This window comes from Myotis myotis, unplaced genomic scaffold (genome assembly GCF_014108235.1).
Source record: "Myotis myotis isolate mMyoMyo1 unplaced genomic scaffold, mMyoMyo1.p scaffold_m19_p_9, whole genome shotgun sequence".
Classification (NCBI taxonomy): domain Eukaryota; kingdom Metazoa; phylum Chordata; class Mammalia; order Chiroptera; family Vespertilionidae; genus Myotis; species Myotis myotis.
Genome location: NW_023416401.1, coordinates 60,448,419 through 60,474,180, shown reverse-complemented (window position 1 = coordinate 60,474,180; position 25,762 = coordinate 60,448,419). Strand labels below are relative to the sequence as shown.

Sequence of the window (25,762 nt, the reverse complement as noted above, 5' to 3'; positions counted from 1 at the left end):
TATGTAAATTTTACATTTAAAGGAAGGAATCTTATAGCAGACATGTTGAAGTATAAGTCTGCAACTTACGTTGAAATACATAAAAAAGGATGTATGGATATGTGATAAAGGAATTATAACACAGTTTTAATGCTAGAAGTAGCTGGTGGGTATAAGGTGACAAGTATATGGGTGTTCACTGTACAATGATTTCAACTTTGCTGCATGTGCGAGCAAACATTTCATAACGAATTACAGGGAGAACGCCTGCAGCTCAAAAAACCCCCAACTGTTTGTTCTCTTCACACCAGCCTCAAATTTGAAAAGTCGGATCCATATACATCTTCCTGAATTCTCAAACCAGTCCTGTGAGGTGGGTATCACACCCATTTAACAGATGGAAGTAACAAGAGGGACAGAGAAGGGAAGTGGCTGGCTCAAAATCATGCAGTGAGCTGGGGATTGAGCAGGCTTTGAGCCTGATGCTGAGTCCAGTCGGGGCACATCCTGCCTGCCCAGGCCATCTGGAGAGAGCAGTGCCCGCCATAGAGCTGGAAATTAGATGGATGCATTTGGGGATGTTTCCATTTTACCCATCAAGGGGCCTAGAGGGGGGGTCTCCAGGAATATGCCTACACCAGGGGCTGATAAACCCCAGCTCATGTGACACCATCCAGGGCTGAACATAGCTCTTGGAATTAGCCACAAACCGCAAACCCTTGTGGTTTTGGGGCTCACTGCCCAATTTGCAGAGCAAATCTGTCTGGTCTCTTATAATTATACGGTATTTCCCTCTCTGGATTTGGACTCCGGCTCTAGCTGCTATATAAGGGTCCTGTGACCAGACTCAGCGCAAAGCAGAGGGACCACAACCTCTCAGGACTGAGCTGCAGGGACTTCCCAGGGGTAAGGAGGGGTCTGTTCCCTTTTCAGTGTCCAGGTTGACAGGGGGAAGCTGAGGTCTGCTGCTTGCTGATGCCAGAAATCCCTTCACTAACTGAAGGTGTGAACACAGAATTATGGTTAGTGGGGTTAGGAAGAGGTGAGGAAGACAGAAAAATTTCTTACACATATTAGTCCTTCTTATTCTAGGGTAAATGAGTGCCTCTGATATGCTCCTGGGAGCAGTGGGAGTAGGGAAAAAACCTGGGGGCTGAGTGAACTTCAAGAGAAATGGGAGCAGGGAAAAGGGAAAGAGGGTGAGTAAGTGGAGGGGGCTGAGGCCAACAATGTCACAGTTTGGCCCAGGTGTGAGGCGGTGATTCTCGGAGGCTGGTGAATGGGTAGATTGGGATGACGGAGTGAGAGAAGTGGGTGATGGCATGAAGGCAGCAAAATAAAGTTTCCTAGAGGCTTACCAACTCATCCCCATGAAGCTTCACTGCTCCAGTCACAGCCCTTATCTCATAACTTAAGACCCGCTTCTTAGAGGTCTGAGATAATAACACTAGATGCTGTTTATTGAGCATCTGTTATACACCTGAGGCAATGTGTTATGATTAGGAAGCAAAGGTTCAAAAAGGTAAAGTCTTGCCCTCGCTGGTTGCTCAATGGTTAGAGCATTGGCCTGTGGACCAGAGGGTCACGGGTTCGATTCCCTGTCAAGGGCACAGACTATGGTTGCAGGTTCGATCCGTGACCTGGGTTTGGGAGCTGTGGGAGGCAAAAGATTGATATTTCTCTCTCCTTCCTCCTTCCCTTCCACCCTCTCTAAAAAAATCAATGGAAAAATATCCTTGGGCGAGGATTTTTATAAAAAGTAAAGTCTCTTGCCTAAGGATTACACCCAAAGATCCAGAGCCCTTTATCTTAACCAGATGGTTATACTACTGTCTCCTGCAAAGAGGTGGGAGAGGGTGTTTGCTGGCTGGCTGGCTGGAAGCATGGAAGGGTGGCTATGTGAATGTTTTGATAAGTGGATGGACTGATGGAAGAATGAATGGGAGGATGGAAGGATGGATGGATGGATATATGACTGGCTTGTTGGCTAGTTGTATCATGGATGAATGGAAGGATAGATGGGTAAGATGATTGAAGAAGGGGAGATGGACAGTTGGATTAGTAGATGAGTGAGTGGATGAATGAATGGTAGGATGGCTGCAAGGATGGGTGAAAAGATGGATGGATGAACAAGGGAGGGAGGATTGATGGTTGGAGCAGTAGAGGGCTGAGTGGATGGATGGATGGGTGGGTAGGTAAATAAAGGGGTAGATGCTGGAGAGATTTCCCTAGAGCCTGCTTGCTGTCAGTTTGCTGTTTTGGTTGAGATACTCATGACCTCTCTCCCTGAAGCTTCATTTAAAAATTTCATCTTGGGAGATAATCAAACATCCATGTTCTGGGGCAGTTCAGTTAATGGCTCTGCTTTGCATCTCCAGATTAATTTCAGTTTGAAACACTCAGAAGGTGGTATCAGAAATTCTGGACTCTGCCCCATTGTCTGACCTGGGATCCTTTTCCCAGAAACTCTGCTTTCTAATCATAACACATTGTATCAGGTATATAATAGATCCTCAATAAACAGGATCCTGATATGACTCTGGGAAGGAGGTGCCCAGCTCTATCTGCTGGCCAGGGAGGTGATGGCCGGCTACCGCCATCTGATGCACTGTCTCCCGCAGGGAAGCAGCGCCAGCATGTGGACGGCTTGGTGTGTGGCTGCTCTGTCTGTGGCAGCTGTGTGTGGCCAAGGAATAAAAACGGTCGTCAGGTTTAACAAGGATGTGCTGAGCCATGGTGAGTCCAGCCCTGAAGGGGGTAGGTGTGGCATTGGGGTGGGCAGGGCAGTCCTGCCTACTCTGAAGTAACCCATATCAGATGGATGGATAACTTCTCTCTGGGCTGTAGTTTCCTCCTTTCCTTTTGGTTACTATTTCCTGAGCACCTACTGTGTGCCAAACACCATGTTGGGAACTTTATGCATGAGGCAGTAGAGAGCAGTGAGTAAGAGCTTGAGTCCTGGAGTCAGTCTTCCTGGGGTTTAGATACTGACTGTGTGACCTTAAGTCTATGACTTGAAGTCTCTGAGCCTCAGTTTACTGATCTGCAAAATGGGTGTAATTAAAGTTCCCATCTCAGAGGACTGATATGAGAATTAAACAAGTTGATCTTTTGAAAACTTCACACAACTCCCGGTACATAGACAGCTCTCAAAACTGGGAGCTATAATTATTCCTGCCTCTAATCTCCCAATTCCCATCCAAGGCTACTATGAGAATAAAAATGAGGTCATTTCCTATCTGAGTGTCACAGGCCTCACTTTATTTATCCATCAAATGGAGACAATAATTCTGGCCTTGACTATTTCCCAAGAGTCAGTTGGGATAATGCAGGAGGAAGTAGGTTTTTGAGCTATAAAATGTGGAACACTTGGAAGGGAGGATGAGGAAGCAAATTTATCTAGTTTGGGCTGAATGCTGTTGAAATCTAGTGAATGTGTGAGCAGGTCAAAGCCAGCAGCTAATGAGCTCACCGGGACATCAGGGCTGGTGTGACTGGAGGAATCTTCCCATTTGACCTGGGCATTTTACCTATGGGAAACGGGGGCCCAGAGAGCCAAGCAAGGCTCCCAGGTGGTGCCTGGGGGCTGGAGGTGGAGAAAGGGCGGAACCCCTGATACACCTTTGCTTCTCCGCAGCCATTTCCAGCAACCTGGAACAGAGCGATGTTCTCCACTCAGCCCTGAGGGAGGTGCCCATGGGCAAAGCTGGCAGTGGTGGTGGTGGGCCTCTCCTGGGGGGTCTGCTTGGTGGCAGTGGAGGTGGCGGTGGTGGGGGAGGTGGTCTTCTGGGGGGCCTGCTTGGTGGTGGTGGTGGAGGGGGTGGCGGTGACCTGTTGGGTGGAGTTGGAGGAGGCTTACTGGGTGGCAGTGGTGGGGGGCTCTTGGGCGGCAGTGGCAGCAGTGGTGGAGGGCTGTTGGGTGGCAGTGGCAGCAGTGGTGGGGGGCTATTGGGTGGCAGTGGCAGCAGTGGTGGGGGGCTGTTGGGCGGCAGTGGTGGTGGCCTTTTGGGCGGCAGTGGTGGCCTCTTGGGTGGCAGTGGTGGTGGCCTCTTGGGTGGTAGTGGTGGTGGTCTGTTGGGTGGTGGCCGACACTATTACGATGACTACAGAAGCATGGACTACTCCCGAGGTGTTGGTGGTGTTCCTTACAATGATTTCCATGTCCGAGTCCCCCCCCCAAAGTATACGAACGGCAAACAGCTTGGCGGTAATTATAAGTATGGTCACATCGAAACCAACGACAACACTGCTCAGCTCGGGGGCAAGTACCGATACGGTGAGATCCTTGAGTCTGATGGAAACGTCAGAGACCTCCGAAATGGCGACTACCGCACGGCTGAGAATGCACACGGTGGCCACAGGGGCCTCAGGCGGTATAAGTCAGCCGAAGGGGCAGCGTCCGTTGGCCGGCTTCACCGGCGAGAACTGCGGCCAGGAGAGATCCCACCCGGGGTGGCCACCGGGGCCCTGGGCTCAGGTGGTTTGCTGGGCACTGGTGGCATACTGGCAACCAACGGCATCCTGTCGGGCCAAGGCGGCCTGCTTGGCGGAGGTGGTCTTCTTGGTGACGGAGGACTTCTCGGAGGAGGGGGCGTCTTGGGCGTGCTCGGCGAGGGAGGCATCCTGAGCACCGTGCAAGGCATCACGGGGTAAGGAGGGGCCAAGATCTCCCTATCAAGTCCCCTGTGATGAATCTCCAAATAGGGGTGATCACCCCTAGACCTGGAGTTGGAGGAGGGATGGTCTTCAGAGCCTTGGACACTTCAGGGCTTAACCTTGGGACGTCTTGAGAATCTCAAGTTTGGTGGTTTTGGGTCTTGTCATTAAACAGCCCTGAATTTGAGTCCCAGCTCAACCTTTTATACTTGCGTGTGACTTTGGATCATTCCTTTCCTCTGTCTGAGTCTCAACTTCCCCACCTGTAGAATGGTCATAGTAACATAGTTTAGATGGAAAAAGCCCAAGGATTTAAAATCATACATACGGGGTGGGGCCAAAGTAGGTTTACAGTTGTGAGTACATGAAACAGAGTTTATGCTTGTATTGTTATTTATTAATTATTGTATTATTTTCCATATGAACAACTGTAAGCCTACATTTCCCCTACCCTGTACATATTATAATTTCAAAGCTGCCCAGCTTCCTCCTCACATTTGCTATTTAATTCAAAAATATTTAGAACTCCTGCTATGGTTTGGGCACTGTGTTGGCATTGGAGACAGGGCCCCATGGCTAGCCAAGAAAAGACATACCTCCTGTCCTTATGGCCATGGATAAAGGCGCCTGGAAATAACCCTCCAGTTGCCTCAGTGGTAAGAAGTTCATGGAGAAATGAGGATGTGTATAGTGGGGAGCCGGGGGGGGGGGGGCTTCCTGGAGGAAGAGGACCTTGAGCTGAAATCTGAGAATGTGTAGAAGGAAACCAGGCAAAGAGGGGCAGGGACAAGCCAAAGGAATAGCATCTTTAAATTTAAAAAAGTCATAGGAAATACATGGATATGTCGAGCGGGTCTCTGGGCAGTGGGAGGAGGGGTCACGGCATCTTTTGCCTTTATTCTCTGTTTTCCAAGTTCTACCCACAAACCTCAGGTCTCTTTAGAGTCAGGAGGACTGAACAGGACAAAGGGGTGTATGAGGGAGGGCACCCCCAAGGAGAGCGGCATGGCCAGCAGCGGGGGTCCCTGTTATCTCATTGCTCTGGTCCTGTGCAGGCTGCGGATTGTGGAACTGACCCTCCCTCGGGTGTCCATCCGGCTCCTGCCCGGCGTGGGCGTCTACCTGAGCTTGTACACCCGCGTGGCCATCAACGGGAAGAGGTGTGTGCCCTCAGCCCCGGAGGGGACCCCAGCATCCTATGTCCCGGCTGGGAGATCCTGGGCGGCTGTTTCCCTTCCCTACACGTCAGCCTCTTTGTCCTTAACTGGGGGGCTAATAAGGTCTAATGTGTTACCACCCAGTGCATGGCTTACACCGCTGGGCTAGGCCATCTTTAGGTCCCTGTCAGCAGTGAGGTCGGTCTGCGAAATGGTTAAGATCTTGGCGGCTGGAGTCAGGTGACAGCCTGGGTTCAAATCCGGACTCTCCTTTAAGCCGTGTGACCTTGGGCCAGTCCCCTAATGTGCTGAAGCTCGGTGTCTTTACCTGCAATGGGCATGCTGACACCTCCTTTTCCTCGTGGCTGTGGCCACGGGCATCTGCCTCCCTGAAGAGTGCCTGCACCTGGGGGGTGCTTATCAGAGGACCTCAGGGTGGACTTTTGCATTGATTTCTCCCCACGGATTGAGGTCATGTCTATAAAGTTAGGTCACTGGCTGCTCACCTTGGAAACCGAAATTCATATGTAGAGTTCATTTATAGACCCCTGTCCCCAGCCTAGGAGCTCTCACAGACTGAGGAGGGACATAGATTTGTTCACAGGTAACTTGGGGGACCAGGGAAGTCCCCTGGCTTGGGATCCCTATACATGAGCAAGGAGCACGATCGAGTCATAATAGCAAGGGGCAGGGGCGCAAGGGTGAGAGGTGCCAGGCAGGGCTGGGCGAGGCTGGGCTGCCTGGAGGCTGGGCTGACTCTGTCTCCCTGGCCTCATGGTCTCCTCCAGTCTCGTTGGCTTCCTGGACATCGCAGTGGAGGTGAACATTACGGCCAAGGTCCGGCTGACCATGGACCGCGCTGGCTACCCGAGGCTGGTCATCGAGAGATGCGACACCCTCCTGGGGGGCATCAAGGTCAGGCTGCTGCGAGGGTGAGTACCAGCACAGTGGAGCGCCTGGGGGGATGGTGGCACGGCCACCTGGATGGTTAGGAGCAGCGGTTCTGGAAGCATTCTGTGGTTCGAATCTCAGCTCCACTCATCCTTGCTGTGTGACGTTGAGCAATTCTGTTGCCCTCTCTGAACTCCAGTTTGTTCATCTGTTAAACGGGGGTAATTCTTTTTCCTTTCAGAATTGAAATAATGAATGTAAAGCCTTAGTGCAGAATCTGGCACGTTTTAAGAGTTTCTGAATATATATGTCTAGCAGGTTTTGGGTCCATTAGTGCCCCAATTCAAGAGAAAATTTCCCAATGGGCTCTGTCCAGTGCAAACTTGGTTGGGGGTGAATTTTTTTCCATTACACCCTCCCCACAAGGCGGCCAAATCCCCACCCTCTGACCAGAGAGGTTTCAAAGTATCTGTGTGTGGCCAGCACGCTCCCCTCGGGGGATGGGCGTGGATGAGAGCACATCAGGGCAGCTCAGAACTGAGGCCCCTTCTTTCTCTCCTCATCTAGGGGGAGCCCTCTTCAGCTTTCCTCTTTGAGGCCTCTGGCCCTGCCCCTCCCTCAATCTGTGTTACCAATCTCTTGGCCCAATCCCCCCAGCTCTCATCTTATCTAAGCTCTGGGAGCAGAAATACTCAGTGTACAATTCGAACCCAAGAATTTCTGACTCACGTGAGCTTCTCTGAGTCTTTGTTTCTTCTCCAGGGTGGGTAGGAAAGAGAAGATTGGCCCCTGGTATCCGTGAGGGGAGGCGGGGAGGGCAGCACACGGAAACCTCACAGAGTTCTAAATTCACATTTTCACTGGGAAATACAGTTGGTAACACATGGTTCAAAAAGACAAAAAGACAGAAGGCACAGAGTGAGGAGCCTGCCTCCCATCTGCCCCCTTCTCACCAAGCTCCCCTTCCAATTCCTTTGTGCAAAGGAAGCAAACACAAATGTAGATTCTTACTCCCCACCCTCCTTTTAATGCAAACGGGCACGTGCTAGAAACACCGTTTTGCTTTCCTTTTTTCCATTTCCTCAATTTGGAGATGTCTCTGTATCCTTCGGGAAGATTATGCGAAGCTGCAACAAGCAGCCTGTTTGAAGAGGGCCGGCCGGCTGAGCAGGAGGGAACAACATCTGCAGTTAAAAATCAGGAACATCCCGCCTGGGCCTGGCCCACTGTAGAGCTCAAGAAACATTTGTTTGTTGAATGAGTAAATGAATGAGTGAGTGGATGGATGAGTGAATGAATGAATTAAAAGTCCCCAATTTGCCTGACTAGCCCGTCCAGCTAGGTCTAGGGCAGTGGTCGGCAAACTGCGGCTCGCGAGCCACATGCGGCTCTTTGGCCACTTGTGTGTGGCTCTTCCACAAAATACCACGTGCGGGCGCGCACGTACAGTGCGATTGAAACTTCGTGGCCCCTGCGCAGAAGTCGGTTTTCAGCCCGGGCGAGTCTGTTTTGAAGAAGTACTGTTGGTATTTGGCTCTGTTGACTAATGAGTTTGCCGACCACTGGCCTAGGGTGAAGGCCCACTGCCCTTCCAGCTTTCAGAGCAGCTTCCAGCACTGACAGGTTCTCTTCAGACAGAGCCTGGCTAGGACCCTGAGTGTGCACAGCTTGGTGAGCCCCTCCTCGTCCTGCTCCTCTCTCCTCAGGCTTCTCCCCAACCTTGTGGACAACTTAGTGAACCGAGTCCTGGCCAATGTCCTCCCTGACTTGGTAAGAACCTATCCTGGGACGGGGAGCAAGAAGCACTGATGTTCCCTAGACCGAGGGGCCACAGTTCCGCCTCCATCGCTGCGGACATGCAGGCGGCCCAGAGGGCACCAGGGGGTTGAGGCATGTTCTTGGGTTGACCCTGAGGATCACGGAGGGACAGATTGGCGAAGGGATAAGGAGGTGGAGCTTGAGGATCACACACTTCTGAGTTTGAGTCCCAGCTCGGGCACTTCCGAACTGTGTGACAAATCATATCACCTCTCTGGGTCTCAGTTTTCCTGTCTGTAAAATGGGGATTATGAGAGAGCCTTCCCTGTGGGGATGTGGGGAGGACAGTGCCAAGCACAGAGCAGGTCAGTCAACATCAGCTCCGTTGCAGTTGCCATCCGTGCACGCCCTCCACCGCCCCCTGCACGGTCCCCAGAACGTCATGCTTTCTCTCCCCCCAGCTCTGCCCCATTGTGGACGTCGTGCTGGGCCTGGTGAACGACCAGCTGGGTCTGGTGAACTGTAAGTTCTTCTGCTTTGTTTCAGTCGGCCCCACATCTGCTAGTGCCTGACCCGGGCCCAGCCCAGCAGGCCTGGGGCAGCAGCGCCTGGGAGGACTCAGGGAGGTGGAGCACAGGCCTTTGCGTGCTGTGTGACCCATGCCTCGAGGGACAGTCTACCTGGACTTCCCTCTTGCCCCCAAACATTCCTCCACAAAATCCCAGAGGGAGGAGGCTCCGCCCCGGGCCCAGGGGGCTGGGCTCTGGACTAGGAGCCAGGAGGCTGGGTTGGAGCCCTGGCTCTGGCCTGGCAGGTGTGTGGACTCTTCCCGTTCCCTCCTCTCTACAGTGAGGGGGTTGGCTGCAACCCACAGAGAGACAGGAGAGGGAGTGCCAGGAGACACGGGGACACTGTCCAGGTCCTCAGCACCAGGCTCCAACACTACCCCGACCCAGGATTTCTGAGTGAACGTTCCTGAGGGCCAGCCGGCCCCATAGGGGGCACGTCCGTGCGGACCACAGCAGGAAGGTGGCACCGCGCTGTGCCGGGCACAGCTCTGCAGCCACACAGGGCAGCCCCCTCTGGTGTGGGCCCATGTCTCTGGGATTCCAGGCCGTCTGAGGTTGGCTTTCCCAGACAGGCAAAGCTCACTCCATTTGTGGCCAGAACCAAGGGAGAAAGAGCCCAGAGGGTGAAGCTATTCGTCACAAGCAGTCAGGGAACAGCCAGATCCCACGAAGCACAACATGGTGGAAACCCTAACGCTGCTTGGGACACAAGAAGGGAAGGCATCTGGGAGGGTGAGGGTACCTCCCTGTGACCCCCACCTTTGCCCGCAGCTGTGATTCCTCTGGGGATATTGGGAAGCGTCCAGTACACCTTCTCCAGCCTCCCGCTTGTGACCGGCGAATTCCTGGAGGTGGACCTCAACGTGAGTGCCTGGACTTCGGGGCGAGGGGAGGTGGCCCTCTCCCTACAGGCAGGGGAGGGAAGGGGCGTCCCCTAGGCTTCTGCTGAGTGCCTGGGAAGCAACGTCTGAAGGAGACCCTTTTACGAGTAGGTCGGGCCCTTCTAGGAGCCGTGTTAAAAAACGCAGTCCCAGCCAGCACTTCTTAAGTGCTTACTGTGAACTAAGCGCATTGCTAATCTGACCTCTAGCAGTCATTTGAGGTAGGCACTCTTACTGAGGAAACTGAGGCACAGAAAGGTCAAGCCCCTTGTCCAAGGTCACTGCTAATAGATGTAAACCTGGGATCTGAACCCAAGCAATCTGGCTTCTAACTACTAGCGCTGCTGCTTGGGCCTGGGTCTCCTGGAGAAATGAACCTGGCCAGCAGGGTGCTGGTCAGCATTCACAGCCAGCTCTCATGATTAGGAAGAAAAAGCCTGATTTGTAAGGTTTGCTGCTATCCATGGTATAAATACTCCCACCACGGCCAATTTCAAGCTGCCTGCCTGACTCACTGAACACAGAGTTTGGAAGAGATGCGTGGACTTGGCTCTTGTGAGCTGGTGTGCTCCAGCACACCACTGACTCTGGTCGCTAACTGTGCACGGGGCCCACACACAGTCAAACTTCCCGTGGGCCGCACGAACACAGGCGCTTCCCCACGTGCCCCATCAGACACAGGGCGCAGGTGCACACCCCTGCTCTCATGTACACAGCACCCCTGTGCGCACGAATAGATGCACACCCGGTGTATGCATATACTCTAGCCATTCAAGAGCTCCTTGTTGGTCACTTGCACTGTATGCCAGGCTCTGGGCTGGGGCTGGAGGTGCAGTGGTGCACAGGGCACGATTTCTGTCCCGATGGAGCTTGCAGTCTATTGGAGGGGACAGGCCATCCAAGAATCACTCAAACAAATGTACAGGTATAGCTCGTGAGCACTGTGAAGGAAGGTGCCAGGCTATTAGAGCCTACAGCAGGGATCTGACATACCCACGGAGATCATGGAGGGCTTCCTGAAGGAGGTGACACCTGAGCTGAGACCTGCCGGATGAATGGAACATACAAGAGGAGAGTGTGGGGGAGGGAACAGTGTGGGGGAGGCACCATGGTGGGGGTGCTGAGGTGGTGGCAGGGACTGACAAAGTCTCAGTGGCTGCTCTGTAGAGGCGGGGCTGAGAGGTAGAGTGGCTCGAGATGAGGTGGAGAGGCCCCCGGGGAAGACTACACAGTATCTTGTAGGCCATGGACAAGAGCCTAGTCTTTAGAGAGTAGATACACCAATGTGTATTGTGTGGGTGCATAAACATGCTAACTCATATGGCAGGACTGAGGTGGGGAGGGGATCTGTGTCATACATGTATTTAAAATAAATGGCAATATACCATGGCTATAGTGATGAATGGTCATAAGGTGGGAACTGCAGAGACCCTCTACCATCACACATTGAAGAAGATCTCAGGCCATAAATGAAAGAGTCACTCAGACCCAGTGGGTTTAATCAAGGAAGGCTGCCTGGAGGCAGAGGGCCTCATCTAGCCTTCAGCCTCCTTCCTCAAATTTCCTCCCCGCACCCCTCCCCGTGACCCTTTCTGTTTCTCCAGACTGTGGTTGGGGAGCTTGGAGGAGGGCTCATCGACTATCCACTGGGGCGTCCAGCCAAGGCTCCCAGGCCAACGATGCCAGAATTGCCCCCCATGGGCGACAACACCAACTCCCAGCTGGCCATTTCTGCCAACTTCCTGGGCTCAGTGCTGACTCTCCTGCAGAAGGATGGGGCACTGAATATTGACATCACCAATGGCATGGTGAGTCGTGGCCCCATTTGGGAGTGGGGCAGGCTGGGCAGCAAAGAGCTCCCAATTGATCCTATGGTCCCCGTGGCCTTGGGGAAATTGCTGTAAAGTGAGAACTATAGACAGTCCACCCTTTGACTCATCTCCAGTTCATGGATGTGTATCAGTTATGTCCGTGTTTACCAAAGCACGATGCCTAGGAAGATTTTAGGTGATTCACAGACATGGCATTAAACAACATCAAACCACATGGTGAGAAAGTTTCTCACTATTCCATGTTATTTAATTTTATTCCAATCCTTCGTAAAAAGCATACTGTGCATACATTTATATGTACTTCCATGTAAATGTTTAGAATCCTTTCACCTGGTAAGCACTCACACTAAGTAACTAAAAGATATATAAGAATAAAACACTCTTGGGTATGCTCTGGACTCATTTTCTCTCCAAACCTTTCCTTCTGAAAAAATTTCAAGCCTTTAGCAAAGTTGCAAAACAGCACAATTAGTGCCCAAATATCCTTCACCTAGATTCCATAGTTAATAGTTTGTCATATTCGTTTTGTAGCTATCCGTCCATCTGCCACCTATCTACCCATCACCTGTTGTTGAACAATTTGAGTTTTTAGAGCTGTGACATTTCACGCCGTAAGCTGCAGTATATATCTCATAAGAACAAGATGTTCTCTAAAAAACCACCGTACCACTCAGGTCACTCTTTGATTCCATTCAGAGGAAAGCCTCCCTTTGTGCCAGGATGTAGTTAACCCTCTTTTGCACCTGTAAGTGTCCTCTTTTTAACTCGGGGGGAACAGGACACACACCCACAGCCTCCACAGACAACAACACCCACGCAGGGAGTAGGGCATTGTTCTGTTTTTATTGCCTTTGGTTTTACAGTTGCCATCTGTGTCAAGGGATACTGGCTTCCCACTCTGTAGTATTTGAGGTGTTAAAAAGTTAGTCAAATTAAAGAAGATATTAAGCCCTAGCCGGTTTGGTTCAGTGGATAGAGCAGTGATGGCGAACCTTTTGAGCTCGGCGTGTCAGCATTTTGAAAAACCCTAACTTAACTCTGGTGCCGTGTCACATATAGAAATTTTTTGATCTTTGCAACCATAGTAAAACAAAGACTTATATTTTTGATATTTATTTTATATATTTAAATGCCATTTAACAAAGAAAAATCAACCAAAAAAATGAGTTCGCGTGTCACCTCTGACACACGTGTCATAGGTTCGCCATCACTGGGATTGAGCGTCGGCCTGCGGACTGAAGGGTCCCAGGTTCTATTCTGGTCCAGGGCGCATGCCCGGATTGCGGGCTTGATCCCCAGTAGGGGGCATGTAGCAGGCAGCCAATCGCTGATTCTCTCTCATCATTGATGTTTCTATTTCTCTCTCCCTCTCCCTTCCTCTCTGAAATCAATAAAAAATAAATAAATAAATAAATAAAAAGGAAAAAAGAAGAGATTAAGTAAACAACGGCGCAGTGGAGTGGTTCGGGGATATCGCAGAATCACGCATTTAGTCGACACTGGTTATGCATGTGGCTCACTGATGCCCACTTGGTTTTAATAAAGAATTGCATGTTTAGAGGACAAAGAGTTGTCTCCTTCCCTCTAAGCCTTAGACTAAGGCATGCCTATGGTAAGCTTAAGTGGCCAGTCTTGTCCATTTAACCACAGAACAGCTACCGTGGTCTACATGGTGGCTGCCGTTAGACAGGTAGGGCCTCCCCAGGGGTCTTTAAGGGGGAGAAGATGCTCCCACTGGCTGCAGAGATTCTGAGGGAGTTAATCACCATGTTAGCAACTCCTGTCTGTCCCCATAGCCTCAGGGGCTCGCATGACTCTTCTTCTTGTCCTGCAGTTTGAAGAACTTCCTCCACTCACCACGGCCACGCTGGGAGCCCTGATTCCCAAGGTATGTAAGGCAGGAGCGTCTCCTTATCTGCAGCCTCCCCCTCCCCCAGGAGCTGAAGGGAAGACACTCAGCACAAGGGTGGGGGTGCCCTGCTCCCCGCCCCCCCCCCCACCTCCCGGACTTGCTTGTGAGACACCTCAAACTGTGGCCTTTCTCACCCCAGTTGGGGCATCTACAGGGAGGAAGGGCCTGAGCTCTGAGAGACACAGACCTGGGCTGGAGTCCCCACTTTTCTGCTGGCCTTGGTCCACGTGCTTGGTGTTCCCCTCGGTTTTCTCATCTGTAACATGATGAAAAAGCAGCCCATGGATGCGGCAATTTGATGGCATTGTGAATGCTCCGGTGGCTCCATCGCAGGCAGTGCCAGGCTTGAGCATTATCAGGCATTGGGCATTGAGCTTAAGTCTCTGCTGGCATCATCACCTCAATTGCCACAAGGACAGCCCTTGCTCAAATCCAGCAGCCGGCTGGAGCCTTTACGAGCGATTTGTCACACTCCAGTGATGTTGTCGGACCCGAAGCAGCCAGTGTGAGACCTCCCGTTCCGCGGGGGCCTGCTCAGTCTGGCCCGGGGTCTCCCCGCAGGTGTTCCAGCAGTACCCCGAGTCCCGCCCGCTCACCATCAGGATCCAGGTGCCCAACCCGCCTTCAGTGACGCTGCAGCAGGACAAAGCGCTGGTCAAGGTGTTTGCCACCTCGGAGATCATGGTGTCCCAACCCAATGACGTCGAGACCACTATCTGCGTCATCGATGTGGTGAGTGTCTGGGGGGTGGGGTCGGGGGGCATGTGCTCTCGAGGGGTCCACAGACTCCTTCAGATCTTCACAGTCCCCACCACAGTGACTACAGGCTTGGCTATGGGGCCAGGTGACCTGAGCCAAGTCCGTCTTTAGCGCTTCTAGCTGTGTGAGCTCAGGCAAGTCACTCCCTCTCTCTGTTCTTGACTTTTCCCTCTGCCACGTGAGTAAGGCAGCAGGGCATTATTAAGATGCTCGGAGCAGCACCTGATATTTCCGACGGGCTCCCAAAGTGTTGGTTGTTATTATTCTCACGGGTTGTATACCACAGTGCCTGGCAGAGTAGGCCTTGGTCATGCCTTCAACAGTATTTACTGTGTACCTCTATGTGCTATGCTTCCTATCAGATATTGGAGGAAGGGGGAGCTAGAGAGATGGTTCTAACTCTCTTATCCCTGGTACATAAGAGGGAATAGATACAAATGCAATTTTGACAACTATTTCATAAAATCATGCTGCTCCTCTCACAAAAGGCTTTCTATTAATCCTGAAACAAACCAATCCCCTCACAATGGCCCACAACATCCTTCCAGAACATGCTCTGTTCACCTTTCAGCTCCTCAATCTTCCCTCCAACACAGTCCCACCCCAGGACCTTTGCACATGCTGTTCTCGCTGCCTGGAATCGTCTTCCTCCAGATATCTTATGGCGCACACCCTCATTTCCTTTAGGTCTCTGCACACATCTCCCCTCCTCAGAGAGCTCTTTGTTGGTCCACCTGTCCAAAATATTCTCACCATTTCCATTCTCTCTCTCTCTCTCTCTCTCTCTCTCTCTCTCTCTCTCCCTCTCCCTCACTTTTCACTCTCTCTTTCCCCCTGCTTTACTTTGTTTGTATCCTTAATCTGACATTATATGAACCTGCGCTTGTTTGTTAGTTTACTGCTGGACAAAAATGCGAATTGTCTTCTTTGCTGCTGGATCCCAGAGCTTAGCATAGATAGGGTCCAGCACATAATAGGTGCTTAGTAAATATTTGTCAAAGGAATGTGTTGTATGGAGTGCCCCCCCCCCCCCCGATTAAAACTTTGGACTCAGACATTTGGGTTCTGTCTTATCTACTCTGTCTTCCCAGTTTCTCTGCCCAGGGCTCAAGACCAAATGAGCCACGCCTAGACTGGGAGGTGGGAGCATGCTAAGCCCCAGTGTGGGGAGAGGCCTCTCATTGTCAGATGAGAGATTCAAAAGGCTAATTCTCACCCAGTGAGTGGAGTTGGCTGCCCCTGACTTAGCGCTTGTGGACTAGTCCCTACTGTGTGGAGATTTCCTGATCAACAGCCCAAATGTTTGTTTGATTCAGCTCAGAGCGCTGCATGACTCCCCACTGCCCCAGTCCCTGAGTCCTCTCCAGCCCATTACCCCTGCCTGGCCTGGCTCCATCCCTCTCCAGCCTCCTGGAGTCCTGTCATCTCCTTAATCTTGGCCTCCTGTCTGCCCTTCTAATGCCAAACTCTTCCTGTCCCAGGGTTTTGCACATGCCCTTCCCACTGCCTGGACCACTCTCATGCCCTCTTTTTCATCTGGCCAAATCGTACCTACCCTCCAGGCTCAGTTCAAAAGCCATTTCCTCATGAAGGATGGACTGATCTGCATGCCCAGTAGGTCTCTTCCCATATATACCAGAGCCTCTTCTCCATCATCCCAGTGATCATCATTATTGTTATTACTAATAATGTCAGCTGAATTTGTTAGGAGCTTCATTTTTTTCATAAGACCAACTTATTTTATTTTATTGTGTGGCGGGAGTGGGGTGGGGGGGGGCGGTGAGGGAGACAGGGAAGCAGATTTTTTTACAACAAGGCTTCATGCCCTCTGGACCTTTCATGCCCTCTCATGGGGGTGGGGGAAACAGGGCAATTTTGACTGACAGCAATAATGTCCAATCCCATCTGCAATGGCTCATCTGAAGCAGGTTTCCTAGGCTGCAGGCCACCCCACCCGCTCTGAGACAGCTGGGAGAAGCTTATAAACACCCATGCCAATCGCTGGCTTCTTGTGACAGTTGTCTTTCTGAGAGGTGTTCACTCAGCCCTTGCTGTGACTTACTAGTGGACAGTAATTAAGGAGGGCAATTTATTATTCTTAACCCTCTTCCCTCCCTTGAGCGAAAATCCATTATATGGTGAGGTTACTGGTGGTGTCAGCTTATAAAGGGAGGTTTGACCAAAACCTCAGGGAACAGCCTGTTTTTATGCTCAGTGTTCGTGGAACACCTAGCCAGGGCCTGGCACCCAGGAGCCCTCAGCAGGCAGTGGCCGATAGATGATGGCAGTGACGTCTCACTCTCCTTCCCTGTCCTCCAGGACACAGAACTGTTGGCCTCGTTTTCCGTGGAGGACAATAAGCTCATGATCGACGCCAAGCTGGACAAGTAAGGGGGTTTGCGGCCTCGGGCTCCTGCCCATCAGAGAGTCCTCCTCGGTGCTGCCGTGTCTGGTGCCAGCTCACGGAGGGACGCCGGGGAGGGCTTAGTGGTCTCCTAGCATGGCTTTCAGTGCTGGCTACACCCAGGAGGCTGCAAAGGTAAAAATGGGCTGTGATGGCAAAGCCACTGGCATGAGCCAGGCAGGGAGGGTGAAGCCGTAAGCTTGTAGAAGGAACCTACTGCCAATCACAACAACATCAATCCTAATCACGATGCCGGTGGTGATGCTGGGCGGGCTCTGCACCCGGCACTTACCTGCATTCTCTTGCTTAGCCTCCCAACGGTCCCCCGGAGTCAGGGCTGTTGTTTTAAAGAGGAGACAAGGGCTCAGAGAGGAGGATGTATCTACTCAGGGCCACACAATGAGCACAGAGAAGGGCTGTGAGCTGACCGTGGTCTGTCTGGCCTGGAGCTGCATTGAATGTTGCAAGCACGGGCTTTGCAGCCAAGCAGCATGGTTCCCAATCCCACTGTGACCACGGACAGCCTGTGTGACCCAGGCCACCTGGCCCCGCCTCTCTGCACTCAGTCTTCTTACCTGAGCATGGAGATAACTGTCCCCACCTCACAGGACTCGCCATGATCCTCAAAACAGCTATTATCTATTGGGTGTTTTCTATGTGCCAAGCATTGAGCTGGGCCCCAAATGTGTCTCAGTTCACTTACTTCTTGGCTCAGCCTATGTAAGTATTATGATTATTCCCACTTCGTGATAAATGAGGTGAAATATACAAACGTCAGCACCTGCCCAGTTCATACGTTTTTCTTCTTACAACAAATATTTATCAAGCCCCACAGTTGGGGTTACTCATAATCAGATGCCAGTCAGAGCTGCCCAGGGGTTTGTGAGGAGGTAACGTTCGACCCGAGGCCTGGACGAGAAGGGCTGCGTGAAGAGCTGGGGTGTCCGGCAGTGCGGGCAGCACCGGCAACCTCGGAGGGGCAGGCAAGAGCTAGGGTGCTGTGGGGAGATGGGAGGGGAAGTCGGGAAGGAATAAAATATTTGTTTCTCTCCTGCTGGACGCTCCAATGATTCTGCCCCAGGGGCGGGTCTGGTCCAGCCTCTCTCAGGTGAAATTGTCAGTTTGCAGGTGGGGTTCAGGTGCAGAGACTGAGGCCCTCCTAGTGCAGAGAGAAACCTTGAGCCCAGGCCTCGGGCCTCCCTGCTCAGAATAGCACAGCTGCCAGGAGCACAGGCTCAGGGTGCAAGTCCTGGGTTCTCCCTCCTGAGTAGCCGTTGCAAGTTACCCTGGAGCCTCAGCCCTCCCCCAGTCCCCCCCCCCCCCCCACACACACACACAGGGTTGCTGAAAGGATCAAACAAGATAGTGATGATCGCGCATGTATACATGGCACTTGCTATGAGCCAGGGACCGTTCTAAGGGCTTTACTGGAATTTAGGCCTTGCATCCACCCGCTTTGCAGAGGAGGAAACTGAGGCATAGAGAAGTTAAGTACTTTGGCCAAAGACACACAGCTCACAGGTGGTGCTGCTGCACTCTGAGCCTGTGTATGTGGTATATAACCGCTTGGCATTGTGTCTGGTACATGGTTCACGCTCAATACTTGGAGACCACCACTGTTTTTACTCACTGCCCCCAGGCCAAGAGGGGCCCTCCTGGGGGCTCTGGTTGGGGGGGGGGGGCTTCTGATAGCTTAGTGCCATGCAGCCCCCCACAATTCAGGCCACCACTACCTCTGATGGGCTGTCTACTTTGTCTGCAGGACCAGCCTGAACCTCAGAACCTCAAATGTGGGCAATTTTGATGTAAGTACCAAGCTCAGGCCCCGGTGTGCGATCTTCTGGGAATGGCATTCCCGTAAGACTGGCTGGGGACTGGTTGGGGGCGGGGGGGGGGGGGGGGTCGGATCTGAACTCCAAAGCGTTTATTTCACAGATGGGGAAACCGAGGCCCACCAGCCAGGGAGGGGCAGAGCACAGATTCACAGGTCCAGCTCTGCCTATGGTGCTGCCCATTCTGACTGACTGCCCCCAGGGAGGCTGCTTGGCCCAAATCCCTTCACTCCAGAGTGGCGAGTGGGGAGGGAGGCAGACACATCCCATGGGACCCCTTTCTCCTGGAGCAGGGGGCTCTGCCTGGCCACGGTCTCCCTTATGACCTTGGCCATACCACCCCCCTCTGAGCCTCAGTTTCCTCGTCTGTAAAACAAACAGGTTTGGATTCATTTCTAACCTCCCTTCACCCCCCGCTTTCTGGAATTCTGCATTTCTAATTCGAGACCCCCCTTTTCTAGGGTTTGGTCCTGCTTCCACTCTGTTCATTCCTGGGTCCCCACCCTCGTTAAAGCTTCAGAAATGCCCCTCTTTTTTATTTTCATAAATTGACAATGAAACAGATACCTGCTTCCTGGGACAAGCTTGGGTGGTTTCCACATGCGCAGAAATAGCCAAATACCCATTGTGTGGCCGTTTTTTGAGCTTTTTAAAATCCAAACAGCTCTAACCCCTGGAGTTGGGACGGCCAGCTTCATTTTCTAGATGGAGAGACTGGTGCTCAGAGGAGTGGCAGGCCTCGCACCTGGTTTCCGGCAGCTGGGGCTAGAGCTGGAATCTCTGGGCTCTAAAGAGAAAAAGGAAGCTAACAGTGAAGTCAGGGAATATTTATGGAGCAACAGTGATTGGCACCGGGCACCAAATTACACTTAAACAAATAAGCTTTTTTCATGTAACCCCCACCACCAACTGATCATTGGGGTACAATCATTAGCCCATTTTCCAAATAAGGGAGCCAGTCACAGAGAAGGTAAGTGACTGACTGTCCACGGTCACAGAGCTAGTAAGAGGCAGAACTGGGATGTGAGTCCCGTGCTCTTGTCACTGTGGAACCTCAGGGCCCTATGCCAGGCCGGGGCTCTCCTTATGGGAACGAGGCTGCCCGCCCCACGAGGGAAGGGTTATCCTCTCCACTTTCAGATGTGGAAACCAAGGCTCAGAGAAGCTAAGAGCCACCAAATATGAAAAGGCCCAAGTCCAGGCATTTCACATGACCTGCCCACACTCCTCACAGCACCCTTCTAGGCAGGGTTTGCGGGCCCCCTTTTCAGATGAGGAAACTGAGGGTCAGACAGGTGAGTGAACCTCTCAGAGGCCCATGGAGGCTGCACGGGGACGGGAACCCAAGGGCCTCCAGTGACACTATCGTGGTTTTCGAACAGTCACCGTAGACCCCACGCTCTGTGCCGCTTGGGGAAGAGCTGGCCCTCTGTCAGTCCCAGCCTCCCCGGTAGCCCTGGACCAGGGCTCCGCTGCCCGAGGCCTGGGCCTCCCCACCCTACAGATGCCCCTTGGAGCTGTCTAGCTCAGTGGTTCTGGAGTCACAAGATGTCTGACTGCCATCTCTCAGATTGCCCCAGAGCAGCTCAGCGCCTCCCCCGTGGGCCACAGGGCAGGGCCTGAAGGAGCCCTCAGAATCCCAGTGCACCGTTGCCGGGGCTGAGTTCTCGTTCTTTCCCTGCAGGTTGGCCTCATGGAGATGCTGGTGGGGAAGATTTTCGACCTGGCGTTTTTGCCCGCCATGAACGGTGAGAGCGGGTGCCTGTGCCTCCCGGGGGCACATGGCCTGGGGACCAGGTGCCTACTGGTCTGTTGGGCATGTTTGATGCACAGCCAGTCTACCTCAATAGCAATTCTGAGAGCTTCGTTATAAGCTTATTAATTTAAGCCTGTGAATGCAAGTTTTGCCACAAGGTTTCAACAACTCCCTTATTTGCTGCTTCAGCTGTATTTTTTTTTTTTCTTATTTGGTGGATTGTTTTTGTTTTTTCTGATTATTTATATAAAATTCTGAAAGTCCAGATCAGTTTTAAAAAAATTTCACCTCCCAGGGCAATTAATCTCAACGTTTGGGTAAATTTCCTCCTAAACTCTTCTTCTATTTTCCCCCAATACAGTCCAAGATATTTCCTGATTTATTTTTATATGCTTACTAGAGGCCTGGTGCATGAATTCATGCACGGGTGGGGTCCCTTGGCCTGGCCCGTAATCGGGGCTGATCATGGCCAATCAGGGCATCTCTCCCAGTCCCAATCGGCCAGACCCCAGCAGCAAGCTAACCTACTGGTCAGAGCGTCTGCCCCCTGATGGTCAGTGTGCATCATAGCAACTGGTCAAGCAGTTGACAGAACAGTCCACCAATCAGTCAGACACTTAACATATTGCATTTTTATTGTATAGGATTGCTAATTGTGGTAAAATACATATAACATAAAATTTACCTTCTATTGTTAGGTGTATGGTTCAGTAACGTTAAGTATACTCACACTGTTTTGTTCCTGACTGGTTTTGAATCATGTATTTATTTTTACCTACACAGGGACTACATGCATACCCTGTTATTATAAAGTGTCCAGTCTTTAGAGATAAAGCTTAAGTTGCTCTTACCGAAATCTACAACCTCCTACCACACAGTCTGCCTCCTACGCAGCCACATGATCGGCTGGAGGGTGTTCTTGCCCAGCTTCCTGAATGGAATAGACAGCACGTGGTCCTGCCTCTCGGGGCTACTTGCACTGTGGGGGCCCTGGAGGCTGGGGCCAATGATGCTCCTTCAACTGAGTAACCCCCTTAGGATAGGAAACCGGTGCCCAAGCCGTCGTGCTGCTCAGCTCCAGCCTCTCTCGCTCCCCACTTCTGCTTCAGGGAAGAGAGGAGGAGGGGCTGGCATCAGCTGTACCAGCCGGGGTTCCTTTGGGAGCTCTCCATCCTTATTCTGGGAACTGTCATAGGAGGAGGGTGAGTCTCCATCACAGGAAGGCGCCGGTCACAAAGCCCATGCACGTTCCCAGCAGGAGAGGATGAGGCGGGAGCTGGGCTGGGCTGGGCTGGGCTGGGCTGGGCTGGGCCGGCTGGGCTGGGCTGGGCGGACCAGGGAGAAGGAGATGGAGACGCTCATCCTGGCTGGGCCCCCGGGAGGCAGCAAGTCCCTCGCTCTCCCTAGAATGCAATGCACCATTTTCGAAAGTGAGAGGTTGGATTAGATCCATGATTCCCAAAGTGGGTTCCATGGAAAACTAGTCCCAAAAGATACTCTGAGAAAAGGGTTCCACGGACAAGCAAGTCTGGAAAATATGGAATCTATTCCTCTGAGGCACATTCACAATGTCCTCCGCTCTCTGAGAAGTCCTGCGGGGGTTAGAGTGTTTAACCTCAGCTAATCCAGCTTCCCCCACTGCCTCTCCTGCCTCCCTTCCTTGTTTCCTCTCTTCATTCGATATCACTTTGTCTTGTTTTGGAACATTAATCGGCAGGTCTACTTAGGCTCTGACCACCTAAAAGCAAACAGCACAGCCCACGCGATCCTTGGTGGGGCCACACGTGCATCCTTCCACGTCTGCATCCAGCAGGCATCGTTCCCTCCCTGTGCCTGGCCCTGGGCTGGGTGATGCTGGGGACACAGTCCTTGTCTGCCAGAGACTCACACCGGCAGAGACGTGGAAACGGAATTAATATTTCGTGGCTTCTGTACGGAGTCGTTCAGGAGCTCCAGCAGAAGCCGAGTTCTTGGCCTGAGGGGCAGGAAGCCTCAGAGAAGAGGTGGCATCTAAACAGTGTCTCAGGGAGGCTCAGAGCTCCGCAGGCAGCGGCGTGAGATGTGGGCTCTGGGCAGGAGTCGCTGCAGGGATGAAACCTGGGGACAGACTGGACTCCAAATAGAAAAAGAAGCTAACACAATGAAATTAGTGAATATTTATGGAGCAATAGTGATTGGCACCAGGCACTAAATTACACTTAAACACACACGCACACACACACACACACACACGCACACACGCACACGCACACACGCACATGCACACGCACACATAAGCTTTTTTCATGTAAGCCTCACCACAAACTGATCATTGGGGTACAATCATTAGCCCATTTTCCAAATAAGGGAGCCAATCACAGAGAAGGTAAGTGACTGACTGTCCACGGTCACAGAGCTAGTAAGAGGCAGAACTGGGATGTGAGTCCCGTGCTGTTGTCGCTGTAGAACCTCAGTATCGTGCAAATACTGGTGGCTTTCCACAGGCTGACACCTCCTGGCCACGCTGACCATTGCTGACTTTCCCCCCCACAGCTGTGCTGGGCTCTGGTGTCCCTCTCCCCAAAATCCTTAACATCGACTTCAGCAATGCAGACATCGACGTCTTGGAGGTAAGGGGAGATAAAGCTAACGGCTTTCCCCTCTTGCCCAGGAACTGGGAAGAGGGAGAGAAGGGAAGGGAAGGATAGGACAGTAGGATCCTCTTCCTTCAAAGGATGGGGCTGAGGGAATCAGGCACAAAGCTGTTAAGAAGCCTTAAGTGAAACTTTTCACATGCGCAAGCCCATCTAGTCCTCCTGACAGATGTCATTGCCCCCATCTTACAGATGGGAATACTGAGGCTCAGAACAGTAAGGGGTTTGCCCAAAGTGGAAGTGTGCTGTGGTTCATTGGAACAACTCTTATTGAGCACCTGCTATGTACCAGACAACATGCAAGGGGCTGGGGATACAGCAGTAAACAAAACCTATAACCCTGGTCCTTACAAAGCTCTCCAGCCAATGGGGAGATGAGCCTTTGGGTAAATATTCCTGACGTAATTGCTAGTGATAATCATGGCAAGTGCTTTAAAATTCAAATGTAGGAGCTTTGTTTCCATCTAAAAACTAAAAACCACGTGTGCTCAGTATCTGAAATTTGGGAAATACAGGAAAGATTAAACAAAAGCAGGTTTATCCTCCTAGATATATATATGCAACCCAGAAATGACCACTTAGAACATTTCCTGATTTTTATTCCAATCTTCCTAGAGTTGTATTCTGAAGCATGGCTTTGGCCAGGAGGCCGGCAGAGCACCGGTTCAGGATCCCACTTTGCATTTGGTTGTCACACCTCCTTAGCGTCCTCCAACCTGGGACAGCTCCTCAGTTTTCCGTGTGTTTTGTGTATGACCTTGATATTTCTGAGCGGTCTGGCCTGTTTTGGAAGACGTCACTCAATTTGGATTTGACTGACGTGTTCTCACGATTAGATTGAAGTTATGTATTTCTGGAAAGAATACCCCCAAAGTGATGCTGTGCCCTCATCCATGTGCCATACCAGGCAGCGTCTTCCTAGAGACGCTGACTGTGATCACGTGTTTAAGGTGGTTCCTGTCAGGTTTCTCCACTAAGTTACTATTTTTCAGTTTACTACTAACCGTCTCATGGGGAGATCCTTTGAGACTATGCAAATATTCTATTTTCCATCACACCTTCTCCCGCTAATTTTGGCGTTCATGAATGGTTCTTGCCAGCAACTGTTACTACCGTGCTGTCTGCCTAGTGGAGGTTTTCAATTTCTAGAATTCCTTCAGTTGGAATTCTGCTGTAAGGAAGAGCTGTCCCTTCCCCACCATTTATTTATTTATTCAATTATTTGTACCAGTGTGACTTACGGGCATTTATTTCATTCTGCGGGTTAAATCTATTATTTTTATTATTTATTTTGCTGTAGCTGTTTTTAATGACGAGAACTGGATTTTGAAAGAGTATGGAGAGAGGCTCAGACCTGCGCCTCTTATCTTGGGGAAAAGGAGATGAGGAGCAGGGAGGGAAGTGTTTTGCCCGAGGTCCCCTGCAAGCTAATGACATGGCCAGGGTGATCCAGGCCCCTTGCACCCCAGTGTCCTCGCTGTCGAGCTACTGCTGCCCGAATGTGACTTGCCTGATCCAAAGGCAGGTGACTACCTGCCGAGGCTGCAGCCAGAAGCCGACCGCCCGCTAACTGGGTTCTCTATTCTGCCCTCGAAGGACCTTCTGGTGCTGAGCGCCTGAGTGACAGGAGGCAGAGACGCTGCGGCCCCAGAGGAGGCAGAACCAGCCCTGGAAAGGCTCGGCCGGACAGTCCCCGGCCCCGAGTCCCTTCAGCCCCACAACAGGCCCCTCCCCGGCCTGCCGACCCTCTCCCCACCTGCCTCCACCGGAGAAAGGACCCAGCCATCGCCCGTCCTGGCCAACAGCTGGTCCGCGGTCAGCCCCACCCCCACAGGGGCGGAAGGTCCCCTCCAGGGCGGAGGCCTTTGGGACTCCATGCCGGACTCCATGCTGAGCACGTGAACCTTTCAATAAAAGCTTCCACTTCCCCTGCACTTGGGGTGCGTCTCCATGAAGGACCCTCTCTCAGGGTCAGGTGCTTTCCCTCACGGCTGTGCTGGGGCACCTGGCAGTTGTAGCTAAAACTGGACAGAGGATGGAGCTGGTCCAGAGGGTGGGTGGGTGCCTCCCAGGTCCCAGGGGAGAGGTAAAAGGGACAGAAAGACAGCCTTCTGCCCCGTCCTCCTGAGAGCTGCTTGTCGAGGGCTCACTGCCTGCTGAGCCCGGCACTGAGGCTTTGGCACTTGATATCATTTAACCCCATGAAAGCACCATGAGGCAGGTACCAGGATGGTCCCCTATTTTGCGGACCCTCTTCCCAGTGGTTTTTAAAAAGATATCCTTTCCCCCATCCATGTTTTTTCCCTTTCAATATCAGAGAGCTAAACCATTGGGCTGTCTGGTTCAATATTGGATTCCTGGCTGCATCATTCATTCATCCATCCATCCATCCATGAGTGCCTATCAAGTCTGCCCTCATGAAGCTTAGATTTTAGTCCACAAGACAGACTTTAAACAACAAGTCTAAGAAAATAATAAGTAAATAAGTAAACAAAGGGGCTAATCTGAGATTGTCTTGAGGACTACAAAGGGGATAAACAGGGATGGAGGGGGGAGGGGAGGCACCATTGGGCGGTCAGGGAAAACCTTTCTGAGGAGGAAATACACATCATTCCCTCTGGGGGCCTTACACTCAATCACCCTTCTCCTCCCACAGTCAGGGTCTCTGTCTCTCCCGGTCTCCTTGGTAACACCCACACCCTCGCTCAGAGAGAAGTAGGTGGGGGTTCCCGTTCAGCCTGCC

General features: G+C 51.9%; 1 protein-coding gene across 1 annotated transcript; it reads left to right on the top strand.

Moving 5' to 3' along the window:
• Positions 1 to 2,615: 2,615 nt before the first annotated feature.
• Positions 2,616 to 24,639, top strand: BPIFB4 (BPI fold containing family B member 4). Its single transcript, XM_036323858.1, has 16 exons — positions 2,616 to 2,715; positions 3,617 to 3,679; positions 4,109 to 4,628; positions 5,691 to 5,795; positions 6,581 to 6,724; positions 8,390 to 8,453; positions 8,903 to 8,963; positions 9,782 to 9,873; positions 11,496 to 11,699; positions 13,558 to 13,611; positions 14,197 to 14,367; positions 16,714 to 16,781; positions 18,561 to 18,603; positions 20,315 to 20,378; positions 22,919 to 22,995; positions 24,616 to 24,639. Exons 1-16 carry the CDS (start codon positions 2,616 to 2,618, stop codon positions 24,637 to 24,639), a joined length of 1,854 nt encoding a protein of 617 aa, XP_036179751.1.
• Positions 24,640 to 25,762: the final 1,123 nt, after the last annotated feature.